At 39.1% G+C, this 14,540-nt stretch overlaps 1 protein-coding gene across 2 annotated transcripts in view; it reads right to left on the minus strand.

Annotated features, from left to right (window-relative positions):
- The window catches only part of ZFPM2 (zinc finger protein, FOG family member 2), a 308,698-nt gene that overhangs the window by 9,689 nt on the left and 284,469 nt on the right, over positions 1 to 14,540 (minus strand). For both annotated transcript variants that reach the window (XM_057408222.1, XM_057408221.1), the window contains one exon: positions 1,466 to 1,672. In XM_057408222.1, the coding sequence (XP_057264205.1) occupies positions 1,466 to 1,672 (207 nt within the window). The remainder of the gene's footprint in view (positions 1 to 1,465; positions 1,673 to 14,540) is intronic.

A 14,540-nucleotide genomic window follows, 5' to 3' on the forward strand; every position in this document is an offset into this window, starting at 1 on the left:
GCTAGGTAACTTCTTCTCTTGTGGCTCCCTTGGAGCTGTTGGCTATAAACACTTGTCTGCCCTAACTGTGGTAACTTAGTCCACTTCAGGGGCTTCTGACACCTTCTTTTGGAAAGGTCCTGTAGGGTGGTAACTGCTAGTTCTATGAAGAGGTATATCAGCTCACAGCAGCCCCACTGCTGGGGGCAAAAATGAATGCACTTAGCTAAAGGGCTTAAGGTTGATCTCACACGCTCTTTGGAAGGGAGGAATTTGATGACTTGGGCATTTTAAGGTTTATATTTTAAAACAGGCTAACAATAAATTTGCACCTATCAAGACTGCTTATCCAGAAAATAAGCAATTAAAAAAATAACCCCAAAACCAAAAAACATACATACAAAATTAAAAAAACAAACACCACAACACGCCCCCCCCCCCCAATAAAACCAAAAACCATGGAATGAAGAGTGTTACCACAGATATTTTAATGAGTCCTGTCTGAAGAGCTTGAAGATGGTGTGACTGACTGTTCAAGACAAAATGTTATTTGGTCTGAGCCTGAGTGGCAGATCATGTGCTTGCATGTGCATTCACACCTGAAATACTGTGTTCAGTAGTTCACTATATCTAATTACAATACAAACCTTAGATGGGGTCTAGATGGGCAGGTTTGCAAAGCGCTGACAGCTAAGGATGTGCGTTAGATCTAAGTGATGACTGGCGAGGATGATGGTAACAGCTAACATATTTGAAAAGTACTTAGGAGAATGAGGAACTAGGGCTACATAATGATAAAAATTAATAATAAAAAGTTAAAGAACTGAAATTTCATTCAAGCTGAATTGTCTCAGTTCAACAACTGTCTTATCATGTACTTGTGTGCGTCCCCTCTAAGGACAGCACTTAATTACATGCTGTTTTTTGTTCATGATAGGGTCTACTGATGTCCAGAGGATGTAAAACATTCTTGTGTAGCCACATTGATTTGAGATAGTACAGTAAATCAGGGCTTCTATAAGGTACAATCTCCACTGCATTTAGAAACAGCCACTGAAGAGATATATTCTTACTTTCAACTGAATATCACAAATTATTACCAGAAGCTGCAGGTGTAAGCCACAAGCTTACTTGAGAAGCAAAGGCTGGACTTTCTAAGCTAACAGGCCTATCTTACCTACTTTTTCAACAGTTTCTGATCCTATTGACTCTGGGAGCAGATCACAGAACCTCCACATGAGGACAGGTCAGATACTCTGGGTGAGGCTCCTGCAGAACCCAGACACCAAATCGCTGCTCTTGATCCTTTCTATGTCTATGAGTTCATCTGAGATGCCAGGGGAACAAAAGCAGGCTTCAAGCTGTGGTTTTTAAGTTGTGTGGTTTCTGTGGTCTTGAATTCACTATCGCTGTATTAGCTCTTCATATGTGCCCTTAAAGTACTGCTGTTTTAAAAAACCACCAGAGAATAGTATTCATTACTTACTGTTCACAATAGCCGTCGGCAAAATAGATGCCATTGCAGCTTGTTGAGGGAGCAATTGTATTGAGTCCAGCAGGCGTGCAGGATACATGCCTTCTGTGAGAGTCATCTGACTAGCAGCTTGCAGCCTTGAGTCAAAATCTACAACAAAGGCAATCAGCTCTTCACCCTCTGAGATGGCCTTGGTCGTGGTACACCAAAGTTGTCCTCCTACAGGAAACATAAAAGCAGAAAGATTTAATTGACTATATCAGATTCCAGAACATAAAACATCAGTGCCATATCTTTACAGTCTCTTTTTAAATTCTGATGGCTTGCTCAAGGTAAAGAGGCAAATAATTTTTACTGTATTCCTTCTACCAATATAGGAATTTTCAATGTACAAGGATAATAATTTGGAGATACTTTTCCTAATTATTTGCATGAACATTCATGTTAATTTCCATTTTGTCTCCTATGAGATTAAATCATGAAAATCAAGCTATAGGTGAAAGTATTTTATATGGCACTTTTTTCATCATCACTTTTCACCAGCCACCTTTTACCCTTTTTTGTAACTCCAATGATGTTTTATTTTGAATACCAAATCAGAGCACATTAAAACCAAACAGCTGTGAGAAAGAAATCAGATTTCCTCATAAGGGCGTTCCTCCCCTCCCTTATGTTTGCCACCCTCTTTCTCTAAAAAATCTTTCCTTATGTAATATTCTTTGTAACATGACTGCTTTATCTCTGCTTACACTGACTGAACTTCCTGAAAAGAAGATATGCCAAAGATCTGTTTCATAAAGGCTTATTCAAATAAAGATTTGTTTAAAGGGGGGGAAGTGGAAGAACTTTCATCAAACAGTAAGATACACTATAGCTCTGTGCTGCAAATGTCACGTGTAATGCATTAAAAAGAAAATTAACTATGCGAGTACATCTACTAATGTATTTGAATGCGATAGTGAATGCTCATTTATTTAACATGTTTAGACAGGCAAAGCACTTATATTGTGTTATCTACACTCTCAGGCCTAGATACATATCCAATACAGTTATGCCTGAAATAATGCTGCATACTTTATATGTTACAAAGCTTTTTTTTTTTTTCCTCAGGTTTTGTATATATAGAAAAAGCTATATGTTGTATTCATTAGGCAAGCAAAAACTGTGCTCATTTTGATAAGTAATATTGCTGTGTTTATCTTTCGGCATAACTGCCTTTTCAACTGCACTTCATTTTTTTCCCCTCAACGAGATTATAGTTTTAAAACAACTTGTTGCAAAAATCTGGTAGAGGAGATAACAACAGTGTATGATATGCCACAGCTAAATGGAAGAATTAGGACATTGTTTTAGAGAAATCTTGGACAATTAATTAAACCAGTCTATTAGCTTTCAAAGATGAGCAAACAAAACAGCATCAGTGACAGTGTGTTTCGGTAGAAAAATAAAGCTAAGCTTCCAGACCTCAAAGTGGTGTGAAAGTTTCAAAGCACGAAAGTGTCTCTATTCACCCTTCGGTAATGCAGGAGCTGAAGGTGGTTCCAAAGTTTACGATTTACTGCGATGGGACCAAAGCATACTAAGGTTTACTACCCTCCAAGATTACAGAATTAAATGGTGCAAATCTGAGTAATTTCCTCTAGAGAATAAGAAGATGAAATGTGAAGATAGTGCCATAAATGCCTACAAATGCAGAATCCTAATGCCCAAGCACAAATCCAAACATTTGACAAGCTCAGTCTGACTTACTGCATAAGTCAGGAGTAAATGCAGAAGCCTTCAGAGTTAAACTGGTCTAAAACCTGTTCAAGAGAAAATAAGGCTAAATTCCTAAAGTGTTCTTAATTAGTTTTGTAGACACTAACACATGATACACACTGCACTCTGAGGACCTGAAAATGGGTACTCTCACTGCAAACTCTGCACAGTTCATCATTCTGAGAATAGTGCTTCCATTATTTACGTGCACTTCTATTTTATTTATATACAGAAGGTGTAATAATAAACCAACATGTTTCAGTACATTTTGACATAGAATAAGAGCTTTTCATAGACTGCATTATTCACTGGATTTCTTAATAAAGTAAAAATTAGTCACTGCAGAAGAACCAACTGGGACTTCCTCTATCCCAGCAAACATCCTGACATGCTATACCCTTGGGGGGAAAAACCCCAGAAAGTGTAGTTGATTACTGGGTCTCCAGCTGCAATCAGTCTGGATCAGCTAACAGCTGACTCAGCCTCCTGGTGTCAGAGCTCCTCAGGGTGTTGACTCACGTCCAGCAGCAGATTAAACTGCGACAGCTGAAGCGAGCAGTGACCTCGGCTGCCTGCTCCACCCAGCTCCTGGAGGCTGTCACACCTACAGCAGGCACAGCCGCATGGGATGTATGAAAGCTCTGGAAGCACAACAATCTCCAGCTTGACTTATTAAAGGAAATCAGAATTACAGAAATTTAATCCACTCCTGGATTCAGCTCCAATAATTCCATTGTTACTTTGTTTTCTTCCATCCCACTGTATGGAAAATGAGGCATTTAAGTGATCATGCCATATATGTCCATATTTCCATCAGTACATGATATGGTGTTGAGTTAAATCCCCAGATGAACCCTCAAATGATGCATTCTTCCAGCTAATGGAAATACAGTGAATCACCTCTGCAGTAACAGTCACACACAGGGATAGCCCCTTCTGATGCAGTACTCCCCTCTTGTCCCCTTCTGCGCTTGCTTGCACAGATTAAGGCAATAGCTGCTGTTTTGAAAGATATAATCTTCTTCCCCTCATTGCAGTGAATGCAGATATGCTGGCTTTCACGTACAGGAAGAAAACAGTGGAAGTTTTCTTGAGCCTTCTACTGCACAGTCTGGGAAATGGTGTGCAGAGAACCTGGCAGGAGCTTTCAATTTTAACAGGAAGTTGCAAACATGACTACCTTATGAATTATTATGCTGCCTAGCCATCCCTGCCAGGGTCCAGGGCTTCCTGACATGTGGTAGTTACAAAACAGGAAGAAAACCTTGCTTCCAATAAACATTTCCACATGCTAAGACACCACTGACATATACACAGTAATTTCTCAGGACCTCAACATCTTTTCATAAAGCAAAGGGCAGTGTCAATAGCAGATTTTCAAAAGGATAACATGTAAGTCCTTGCCAAGTATCAGTGGCAATGAAGAAGAAGATAGGAAGATGTTTGCTTGAAATATTTGCAAAGTCATGAAGATTTCCTAAGTGAATGTAAAGGCCTCTTATTTATATGAGATGAAGTTCTAAGCTTACTCCTTCCTGTACCAATGGAGAAGGAAAGCTTTTGAAATGCAAAAAGGCTTTGTGACATTGTGAAGCTGTTTTCTCTAGAAGTCTAGTTCTGACTCTGTGAAATTGGAAATAAGCTTCTTGAGCCTCCAATATATTGTTTTATATCTATGGTTAAACTGAAGAAATTTATGTGATTCATAGTATATACATGCTAAACAGAAGAAAAGAATAAAAATGGCTGTCAACACTATGTATTTATTTGAACTCTTTTTATCTAGTTCATATTTCAAGGAATTACAAATGCTCATTTAATCACCAAAAGTTGGGAAAGTTAAAGAATATCATGTTGTGCGAACTAGAGCAAAAGATTACATTCCAACTGCATTGGCATCAGTTCTTTATCAAATGACATCAGGCACTGAAGCAGCTATCTGATACTTTCAGAGTTTCCACCAAATGGAAAGGTTATTTCAGGATTCTCTTCTTTGCATCTTTCACTGCAAATATTTCTGCTGCTTGGAAAAACCCCAACACCCTTCAACAACAACAACAACAAAAATCCAAACCCAAACCAAACAAACCAACTTTCTACGAAAAGGAAAAAGTAAGGTCCTGATGTCCCTGAAAACTGTGGACTTACTGTTCTTCGTAATGTTTATGATCAAGATTCTTGTGCAAACAGATCTGGTTCTTAGCAGGAAGCTTATAAATCATAATTGCTGTCAAAACTGCAGTGGAGTGTACTGCAAGTTTTGATAATAAAGAATAGAGTCACAGTTCAAACTTGATTACATTTTGGAAATTCATGCTGCTCTTACAAGAATCAGTGGTCTTAAATATCTTCTTCTCCTGCCAAATTTTTCACTTGCACTTTTTATTATTTATGAAATCAGTGTCTGCACAATGTCATGCAGACCTCTGCTGATAAACTCTAATTAAGATTAAGACAAGCCTTTTGGAAAGGATCCCATCATTAGCAAACATGATAAACACAAAAATGCTCCTTACTTGTCAACCAGGAGCAATTCAGTAACCTAACAGTATTATCTGTTGCTAGGCTACAGAGCTGACAAAGCTTCAATTATATTGTATGGCCATACCTATAGAATACTGTGTAAGAAAATGTATCTAATATAAAAGCATTTAACTTCAGCCACGCTATCTGTAATTCATGGATTCTTTCAATGGCAAAAATCAGGTTAATAATTACACAGCATGCTGGAAAAATCTAAGCGATGTGTCATGTTTGCACAATTTTTTTCTAATTTATCTCTAGGATTGATAGATATTTGCTTTGCAAAAATAATAAAATGTAAGCAATGGGATGCTATAAACCACAAGAACAACTACACCTGGGCTCATCAAGATATGGAACCACACTCAGTATAAAAAATATACAGTAAATTGAACCAATTAAATCATATTTAGATGCAGTAATACTTCTGTATTCAGAATAAGTAGTATTGTGGTGATGAGTATACATGCTAGTACAAAATTCATTTTATGCAGGTCAGAAATCTAGAATACAAGGGAAACTTTCCTTTTTTTTTAACAGCCCTTCAATTTTCCCTTCTACATTTGGATTCTTTTTTTAAACAAAGTGACCTCTATTATCCTATTTGGAATCAGCAATTTGCAACTAAAGTGATGGTCCTTCATAAGTTTTGATTCTCAGAACCCTAAGACACTTCCAGGAAAGACACAGACCTAGGCACAGTGAATCTTCAGACGGTGGGCTTCTTTTTTCCTCACTTATTTTTTGCAGACCTTAAAGAGTGATCACTTGAGGTCTGTGGATAACTGACTGAAAAAAAATATATTTAAGGACAGACTTCACTATTAACTCAACTGAGAGAAAATAGCTTCAAATTGGATGGAGCCATAAAGCCCCAATTCATAGTCTTGCTTTTAGGAAAAGTGACTTAAGAAAGTAAATACCTAAACCCAACGTTTCCATTGAGTACAGCTGTTTGATGGAAGTGCAGCTATTTTTTTTCCACAGATGAAGAAGCATAACGACAATATAAACACATACTCAAAGGCAGTCCCAGTTTTCCTGTCTTTATTAACAGTCAGTTTTCCTTGCCGAACAATTTGAGTCTAGTTTTTGACCCAGCAATGGCAGACGTGTTTCACAGAAGTTTAGGGAAATCAATGGCAATTTCTATTAAAACCAATTTCCAGTGCCAGTTAATTCAGAAGTACTATTTGGTGTAGTAAAAATTAAGCTTACTGGATTTGATTGTGTTGCTGCAATACATAATAGCTCATTTCCTGTACACACATCTTTTTACAAGAAGGGTCAAAAGACTATCAGAATTTATTTAAACAACAGACTGTTACTCTTCACGACTTCCAGGCACTGTCAACTGAATTAAACCTTCCTCTCCTAATGAAATATTCCAATTTGTTAAAAATGATGCTTTTTAGTGATGGTAATGGGGATTGGAGTTAATTTATTATCTTCTCTCCTTTGCTGCACAGGTTAAGCATTTAAAAAGAATCTGCTCATCACAATAGGATGGGATCTTCATATTTGGGTTCCTCCTGCATCTCACCCATGGGATTGTGACTATTCAGCATTCACTGAAAGCCATTTCAGTGCAGCACAAGTTACTGGGTAGATCTCTAATTTTTGACATGAACAAAGTACATATATCTATATGTAGACACATTGTTTAATAAAAAATTATAATTAATTCAAATCCAATACTGTTGAAATTTTTGACAGTAGAGTGGTACAAGGAACAGAACTTATAAATTATGTGTGCCCCTTCTTTGAAAAATGCTTTGGAGGTTTCTTTGTGCATTGGCAAATACAGTAGGAGTATGAGGTATTGTGTGGATCCTCCTGCACAGCACCTGATAAAAGAATAAAGAGCTGTGACATATTCTTAAAACAATAGAGGAATTAAAGAGAAACAATAGGCCAGCTGCTTCATTAATACAATCAAAAGAGAGCCCAGCACAGAGGAGTCCAGATAATTAAGCACTACTCTTTTAGACCTTTTTTTCTGTAATAAATTTGCTAAAAATTTATTAACTACTTCATAGTTGTTAGATAGATGTATGTACTTGTTTATTTAGGTTGATTAATGCCTTTTCAGTATTCTACAACATGCCAACTCATGGTTCATACAAGTTTTTTGAATAAAATAATGTAAGAATAAGTGATATGGATCTGTGGTATATACAGCAATAAATCAAAAGCATTTTGTGAACAGTCTTCCCAGTTGCTAAATAATTCTTCGCATTTTTCACATGCGTACACAAAATACATACTTTGCACAGCATTATGCTATTCATGTATTTTAATGCCAGGGTTCCAACCATCTCTCTGTGAAGTGTCTCCAAAATCACCCCTGCAAATGCAGAATTCTCAAACTCTCACAAAAAATAGTTTTAGTGCTACATTAAGATTAATGAGATGATTTCCCAGCATCTTCTATCATTTTTCCTTGTTTACTGATGAAGAGATTACCAAAAGATACTTGACCTTTAATTTTAACTAAACCATTGCATTATTATAAGCCTGCAGTGTACTGACTGCAGAAAATGTAAAATCATTGCACTCTACAAAACTAGACCAATACAGTGGACAAACCAGTTCTGTTGTTACTTTTACCGTTATGCTCAGCATAAAATATGGAGCCTGTTTTACTTTGAACTCACTGAACAAATTGCAAAATAAAGGAATTGCAATGATATTTTTCGCAACAAACCAACACAAGAATACTCAGCTTAAAGGCACTAGCCAAACTGAAGAAAGCAGCTTTAAAATCCCCACATTTTGAGATATAAAATGTCTGACCAGAAACAGGGAAGAAAAATACTCCTTCAGAATATAGCTCTTAGTCCTGCACCTAGTCAACCTGAGTTTTAGGTCTGACTTAGCTTAGTCATACGCTGACAGCTGGCAATGTTTTTACCTGAATAGATGATTTTATAGTTAAAGACTGTCAGGCTTTATACAGCTGATAAAAAACAAAAATATTAGAGGAACTTGCCAGTCCTAGGGGAGTGAACTCCCAAACCTGGCACCTCTGTTTCAGTGTAAGGGGTAGGTCTTTCCCTTGCTGTAGTACAACTACTGTGAACATCATGATCTGCATTGGAGCACCTCTCAAATTAACTCTGCAAACACCTTAATCAGCTGAACCCCAAATGAAGCACACTGCTTCTGAAGGGCAAGGGGTATAAAAAACACTTAGATTTGACCTCTTATTTTTTCCACTGTTGTCTGTCTGCTGTTTGCTAGTTTGAGGATTTCTGTGTGTTTTCCTTCAATTAAATGCCCACATGTAACACTCAACAGAGTTCTATTAGGTAAAGAGGCAAAATAGATTAGTGCTCTGAAAATATTCACAGGAAAATAATGTTGTAATTTTATTTGCCATTTCCCCCCCGATAGAGCTGTCACAGCTTATTTACCACAGGGGGAGACAGTTAAACCCATATCCTTAGAAGTTCTATGCATTTAAGAGGCTTATATATCTCTTCTGGGACCCTCGTTCAAATCCTGGGCTAATCAGAGTGAATACATATCTTTCTATTAGATGGCTCTAAAAACTCTTAGGTGATATCAGTTCCTGGTGGACGACAGTCCACAGCATAAAACTATTAAATGTTTGGCACAAATGGCAATACTTACAGAATGAAGCTGGAAACTGTAATATCCTCCCACATCACAAGAAGTTAAGTCTGCTGCTCAGAGGCTGAAATTAAAGCCTGCCACAAATGCTAACCTGCTATATTTCCTTAATTCAGCATAAGATCAAACAAGGAAGTCAAAGGAGTTCTCTCACAAGTTTAGCAATTTGTTCCTGTTTTTTTTTAATTTTCTTTCCAAATTTCTGTTTTGAATTGAGTGCCGCATGTTTTTTACATTTGAATTGGGTTCTACTTGAGTGTTATTTCAAAATTTACTAAACCTTCAGAAAAGAAATGATAAATAGCTTAAAAAAAACCCCAAATAATAAACCCATGCTGACATTGTGCAAGTTGCACTCCCATCACCACTGCTAAGGGGGTAGGACTTGTCTCAGCAAACTCATCTTCCCTTTTTTAAAGAATCAGTGAATGGGCACTCTCCAAAGAGCTTCCCAGGAGACATTCCCGGGTGAGCTCCACTGCTTCCCCCAGCTTTTGTGGATGCACCAGGTTTCAGAGAGAGAGAGAAAATGGACCACTGAAACTCTGAAGCACGGCTTTGGATATACACATTCCTCTACAATCCCTGCTTCCCTAACAGCACAGCTGTAAGGTGACCTTTTAGTAGCCTTATAAACACAATCATGCCTGTGGATTGTCTTTTCAGAGTTATTTTGTGAGACTGGAGTGTATGAAAAAAGGAGGTGATTAAATGAGACAATAGATATGCTTTAATGGCACCGCTTTCTTACAGAGAAAGCAGAGTATGCTACATCTTATCAATGGATTTTCTGCTGTCTTGCACCTGGTACTGTAGGGTTCATTTCTTGCCCCTGGGCAAATGCAGAGTGAATGGCAAAGGTACCTGAGCAGGAAAAAGGCTTGAAAAGGAGGAGCTAGATTGATAGGTTGCATTTGTAAAGAAAATAAACACATTAAATATAAGGACAAATAGAAAGTTACAGAATGGCAAAACCATTGTAAGAAATAAGTATTGGCTGTGAGAGCCCTTCAATACAGGGATCACACTCCAGAAGAAGTTCCAGACTGTGTGAAACAAAAGTCACCTTTCATAATGAATAGAAGCTGGAGCATTTAGTTGTGTGCATTGTAAGGCTGAAAAAAGAGTCACTATTATTGCTAGTTATCATGTTAACATTCAACTCACAGGCTGAAGCTCAGGAACTAGTTTACCTCAGCTGTAAGAATGATGGAAGCAAAGTAGCACTTCTTGATTAAAAAAAATGTTGCTCCCATGTAAGCCATTAGAACATTCTATATGTGGAAACAAGACTGACAAATCGATGGCTCTCTTACTAAACTAACTAATAAGTAAAAGGCATCAAATGTAAATTTGCATGTTTAGTATGTTCTAAAATGTAACAGAAGCTGCAATAAGCATCCAACATTCTATTTAGAAAGGTCCTCATTTAAAAAAAAAAAACACAATCACCACACACACACACACAATTCACACCAAACCCCCAGATTTCCTCTAGATGTGTTGAAAAACAGGTATAGCTCTTCCCTTTGAAGTAAGAGCTAGAAGTAAAAAAGACTGAAAACTGGTGACGATCAAAAGCATTTCCACCTTCCAAGCTACATGCAGTGTCCAAGTAAACAAGCATTGTAAACCACTGCTAGTATACCATTTAGTTCTTTCAGTAAGAGAGACTGTTAACAGCAGAAAGCAAATCCTGTAACGGCAACAGCAAGACTGAGCTACTGCTGGTCACAATTGAAAAGAAACAAAATAAGATTATGAATGAGCAAATAGTTAAGACTCCTGGCATACACACTAACATGGATTAGCAATTAAGAAAGGATTCCGTACTTAATGATTTCTTCCAAAACAGGCTTAATAAGAAATACCAGTTTACTGAGCACCATACAGGTGCAGAGGAGCTGCCATTCTGCCTGCCTGGTCAGCATGATTTCTAAATGGCCAGGAAAGAAGTGACTGTATACCCAAAGGCAAGCTGTCAAAATTCAGGCTGCAGCTGATAAACTGATTACAAAGCTGCTTAAGACTTTGCTTGTAAACAAAAGCATTTATCAACTAATAATTTGCAATAAACTGAAGTAACTCCCAGCTGAGCCCCAAACTGTAATTGTCTTTACCATCTGCCTATTAAAATACCATTCTTCATCACCAAGCAGGAGCAGAAGGGAGAGAATCTCCAACAACTACATAACTTGCATGCTTATAAATAATCTGTGAGCATTTCACATGTTCATTATGATTGCCAGGTTTTGTATACTTCATTTTCTCTTTTTGAGAGGCGAAGAGGTGCTGTAAAGTGGTAGAAAAGAAATTAATAAATACCGCCTGGTGCAAGAAAAAATTATGCAAATTCATCATACTCTGCAGTTTCTTAATTTTTTTCTCTTTTTGCAACTCCATCGGAATATCATGATGGAAGCCCCCTCAAGCACAACTTTGCAGATTAAACTCTCAATTTCTTTTCAACTTGTCAGTTTTCATTACCTTTCTTTCTTATGCACTGACTTCTTACAGGGGCTTCAATGGGAAGCCAGTTAAAGCATGCTGGCTCCCCAGGGGGGTGTCTGCCAGAGCCTGAGGGATTCTGCAGACTCCATGGACCTCTATAGGGTTACACTTAAGAGCATTTTGCCTCACTTGTTGAGAGGCTTTCTGAAAATTAAGTGAATGTACACGCTTTTATTTTCCAGCTGTTGACAGCCTTACTCCTGAGAAAGGCAGTAGAGTTTAGACAAAGTTCAAAATTAACCAGTTCAGATGCTCTAAAGCTGATAGACCCCGAAGGAAGAATCACTTTGTTCAACGCCTAAAATATTCAAGTATGAGCAAGAGAAAACTGGAGAATTGATACCGTGCAGAGAATGGCAGCCCCTCGAGATGTGTCTGCATTAAAAATTGAATTTAGCAGAGAATCCCACTATGATTCAGTGCAAAGCACTTGACCAAATATTTCTGCAATCTGTCCTCTCAGCCACCCGCTGTTCTGAACGCAAGGCTGTGACCAGAGACCTACAATTAGTTTACGTCTTCAGAAATATCTGCATAAAATACACAGATGCTTTAAATGCAACTTGATTTCTCATTGACTTTCCAGATTCAGACTGAAATAATTTATTTAGCTGAAGTGAGGCTTTTCATGTGTACAGAAAACATTTTAGGTCATCGCTGGGAGGAAAATGAGGATCTGAAAGAAAAAGAGGAAGGTTTTTCCTGTTAATTGATTGTTGACCTGTTAATTGTATTGAAATGCAATAAGTTAAAGGATGATGCTGTCAACCATGCTCCCAGAAGCAGTCTCATTTACTTCAGTGATAATCTTTCTCTACCTCACAGCGCTTTTGTCTGGTCCTTTGTTACTACCAGCGTTGCCTGCAGAACACCACCCCATTCCCAAGAACTGGAAAAAGAAATCAAACCTCATGACAGTCTGGGACCTATTGAGTTAATTGTCTAAGACACATTTCACTCAAGACAATTATGCTTGTAAACTACTGGAATTTTACTTGTATATCTAATTAAATATACTCATTAATATGCTGGTTGAACCAGGTCTCCATACCCCGGTTTGTATCCACAGTACTGGGACAGGATTCAAAGGATGAAATAGAAGGAAGAATGAACAACAGTGTGCACAGATACAGAAAACACATGTACCAAAATTAATTTTCTTTGGAATGTTGTACATAAGAGATTTTGTTAAGACACCTTTCAAGCCTCTGCAGTTAAAACTCATCATATAAATTATTTAAGGAGTACAGACCTGTGTATGATGAGAACTTTAGCATAACGATGCTGTGTTACAAAGTGAGAAGAGTCACAGTTTTGAAGACTCATGTAACAATTACTTTTTATTATTTAATGGTCACTAAAAAAATAACAATCAGAAAACTTTGGAAGACACTAAGCTGGAATTTATCATTTCTTGTGGTTGCCACACAAAAGGAAATGGTAAAAGAATTTGTTGTTGAAATATTATTTGTAATATGCAGAACCTTATTTTGTATACCTCAAGTTTCTTAAAAATCAGGTAATGTAAATAAACCTGAACACGTGGCTGATAGTTTTATGAGAACAGGGCAGGTTTAATGCCATAGAAGAGCTTTTCAAGCGCACGCATGACGCTGACCCCTTTGCACGTACTGGCACCATCTGTGAACAGCCCCGGCCGGACTCACAGCGTAAGGCTGCAGCGGGAGGGTGCGTGCTCGGCCACCGCGCCCCGCCCCGCAGCGCCCCTGGCGGGCGCACCCGCCACAGCACGCAGTGCCGGACGTAGCACGCCGCCGGCAGCAGATGGCGCTGCCGCGCCGCCAGGAGGGTGCGCGGGACTGCGCGCGGGGGGAGGCGAGGCGCGCCGCGCCGTTATGGATTGAATTTTACAGCCCAGTGCACACCGCGCACCGGGGCGATAACGCCGGAGGTGTCAGGAACTTTGATTAAACCCGCTGCGCGCGACCCCCTCCTGCCTGCTGCGCTCCCGACTGTCGCCCCGCGCTTTTCCTGTCACGACAGAGCGCGGCGCGGGACAGAGCGTGGGGGTGCGATGGCCCCTCACGGGGAGCGCCGAGCCATGAAGGGGATTTAAATAAACTGACTGCAAATCAAACAAACAATGCGACGTCGACCTCTGTCGGCTCAGTTAAGGAGAGATTTAGGAATAATTTAACTAACTTCTGAACATCACACCTCCCTGCTCCTAAAACAGCGTCGGAACCCAACGGGGCATTACTCTGCTTGTCGGCCGCGGATGAGCGCCGGGGCAAACCACCCGTGTGCTCGGGCCACTCCGGTTCCACAAGAACTTTAACAGAAGCAGGCTGTGAGCAGCGCATCTGCACCCTCAGGAAAGTGAATCTGTCACTCCCAGGAAAGTGAATTTTTGAGCACACCGGGGCCGTGACACGCAGGGATTAGACCCGAGTGTAACCCCCCTTCTCTGGCCTGTCTCCCTAAACCCACAGCCAAACCCCTCGAACGGCAAAGGCAGCGCTGGGTGACCTGTCTCCCCGCCCCTGCTTATCAGGAGATGTTCATAGAAATCGCGTTTGCTCACCTACAACCAATCGGGTACTTATTTTTGCTTAAATCATCTTGCGAAACGACATAGTTAAAAGGTGCAGCTCAGACTGGAAATTATCCAGCACCAGCCACTTCATAATATTTCTCT

The sequence above is a fragment of the Pezoporus wallicus genome, unplaced genomic scaffold (assembly GCF_028554395.1).
Source record: "Pezoporus wallicus isolate ANWC-B61680 ecotype Strahan unplaced genomic scaffold, APGP_CSIRO_Pwel_v1 contig_3815, whole genome shotgun sequence".
Classification (NCBI taxonomy): domain Eukaryota; kingdom Metazoa; phylum Chordata; class Aves; order Psittaciformes; family Psittacidae; genus Pezoporus; species Pezoporus wallicus.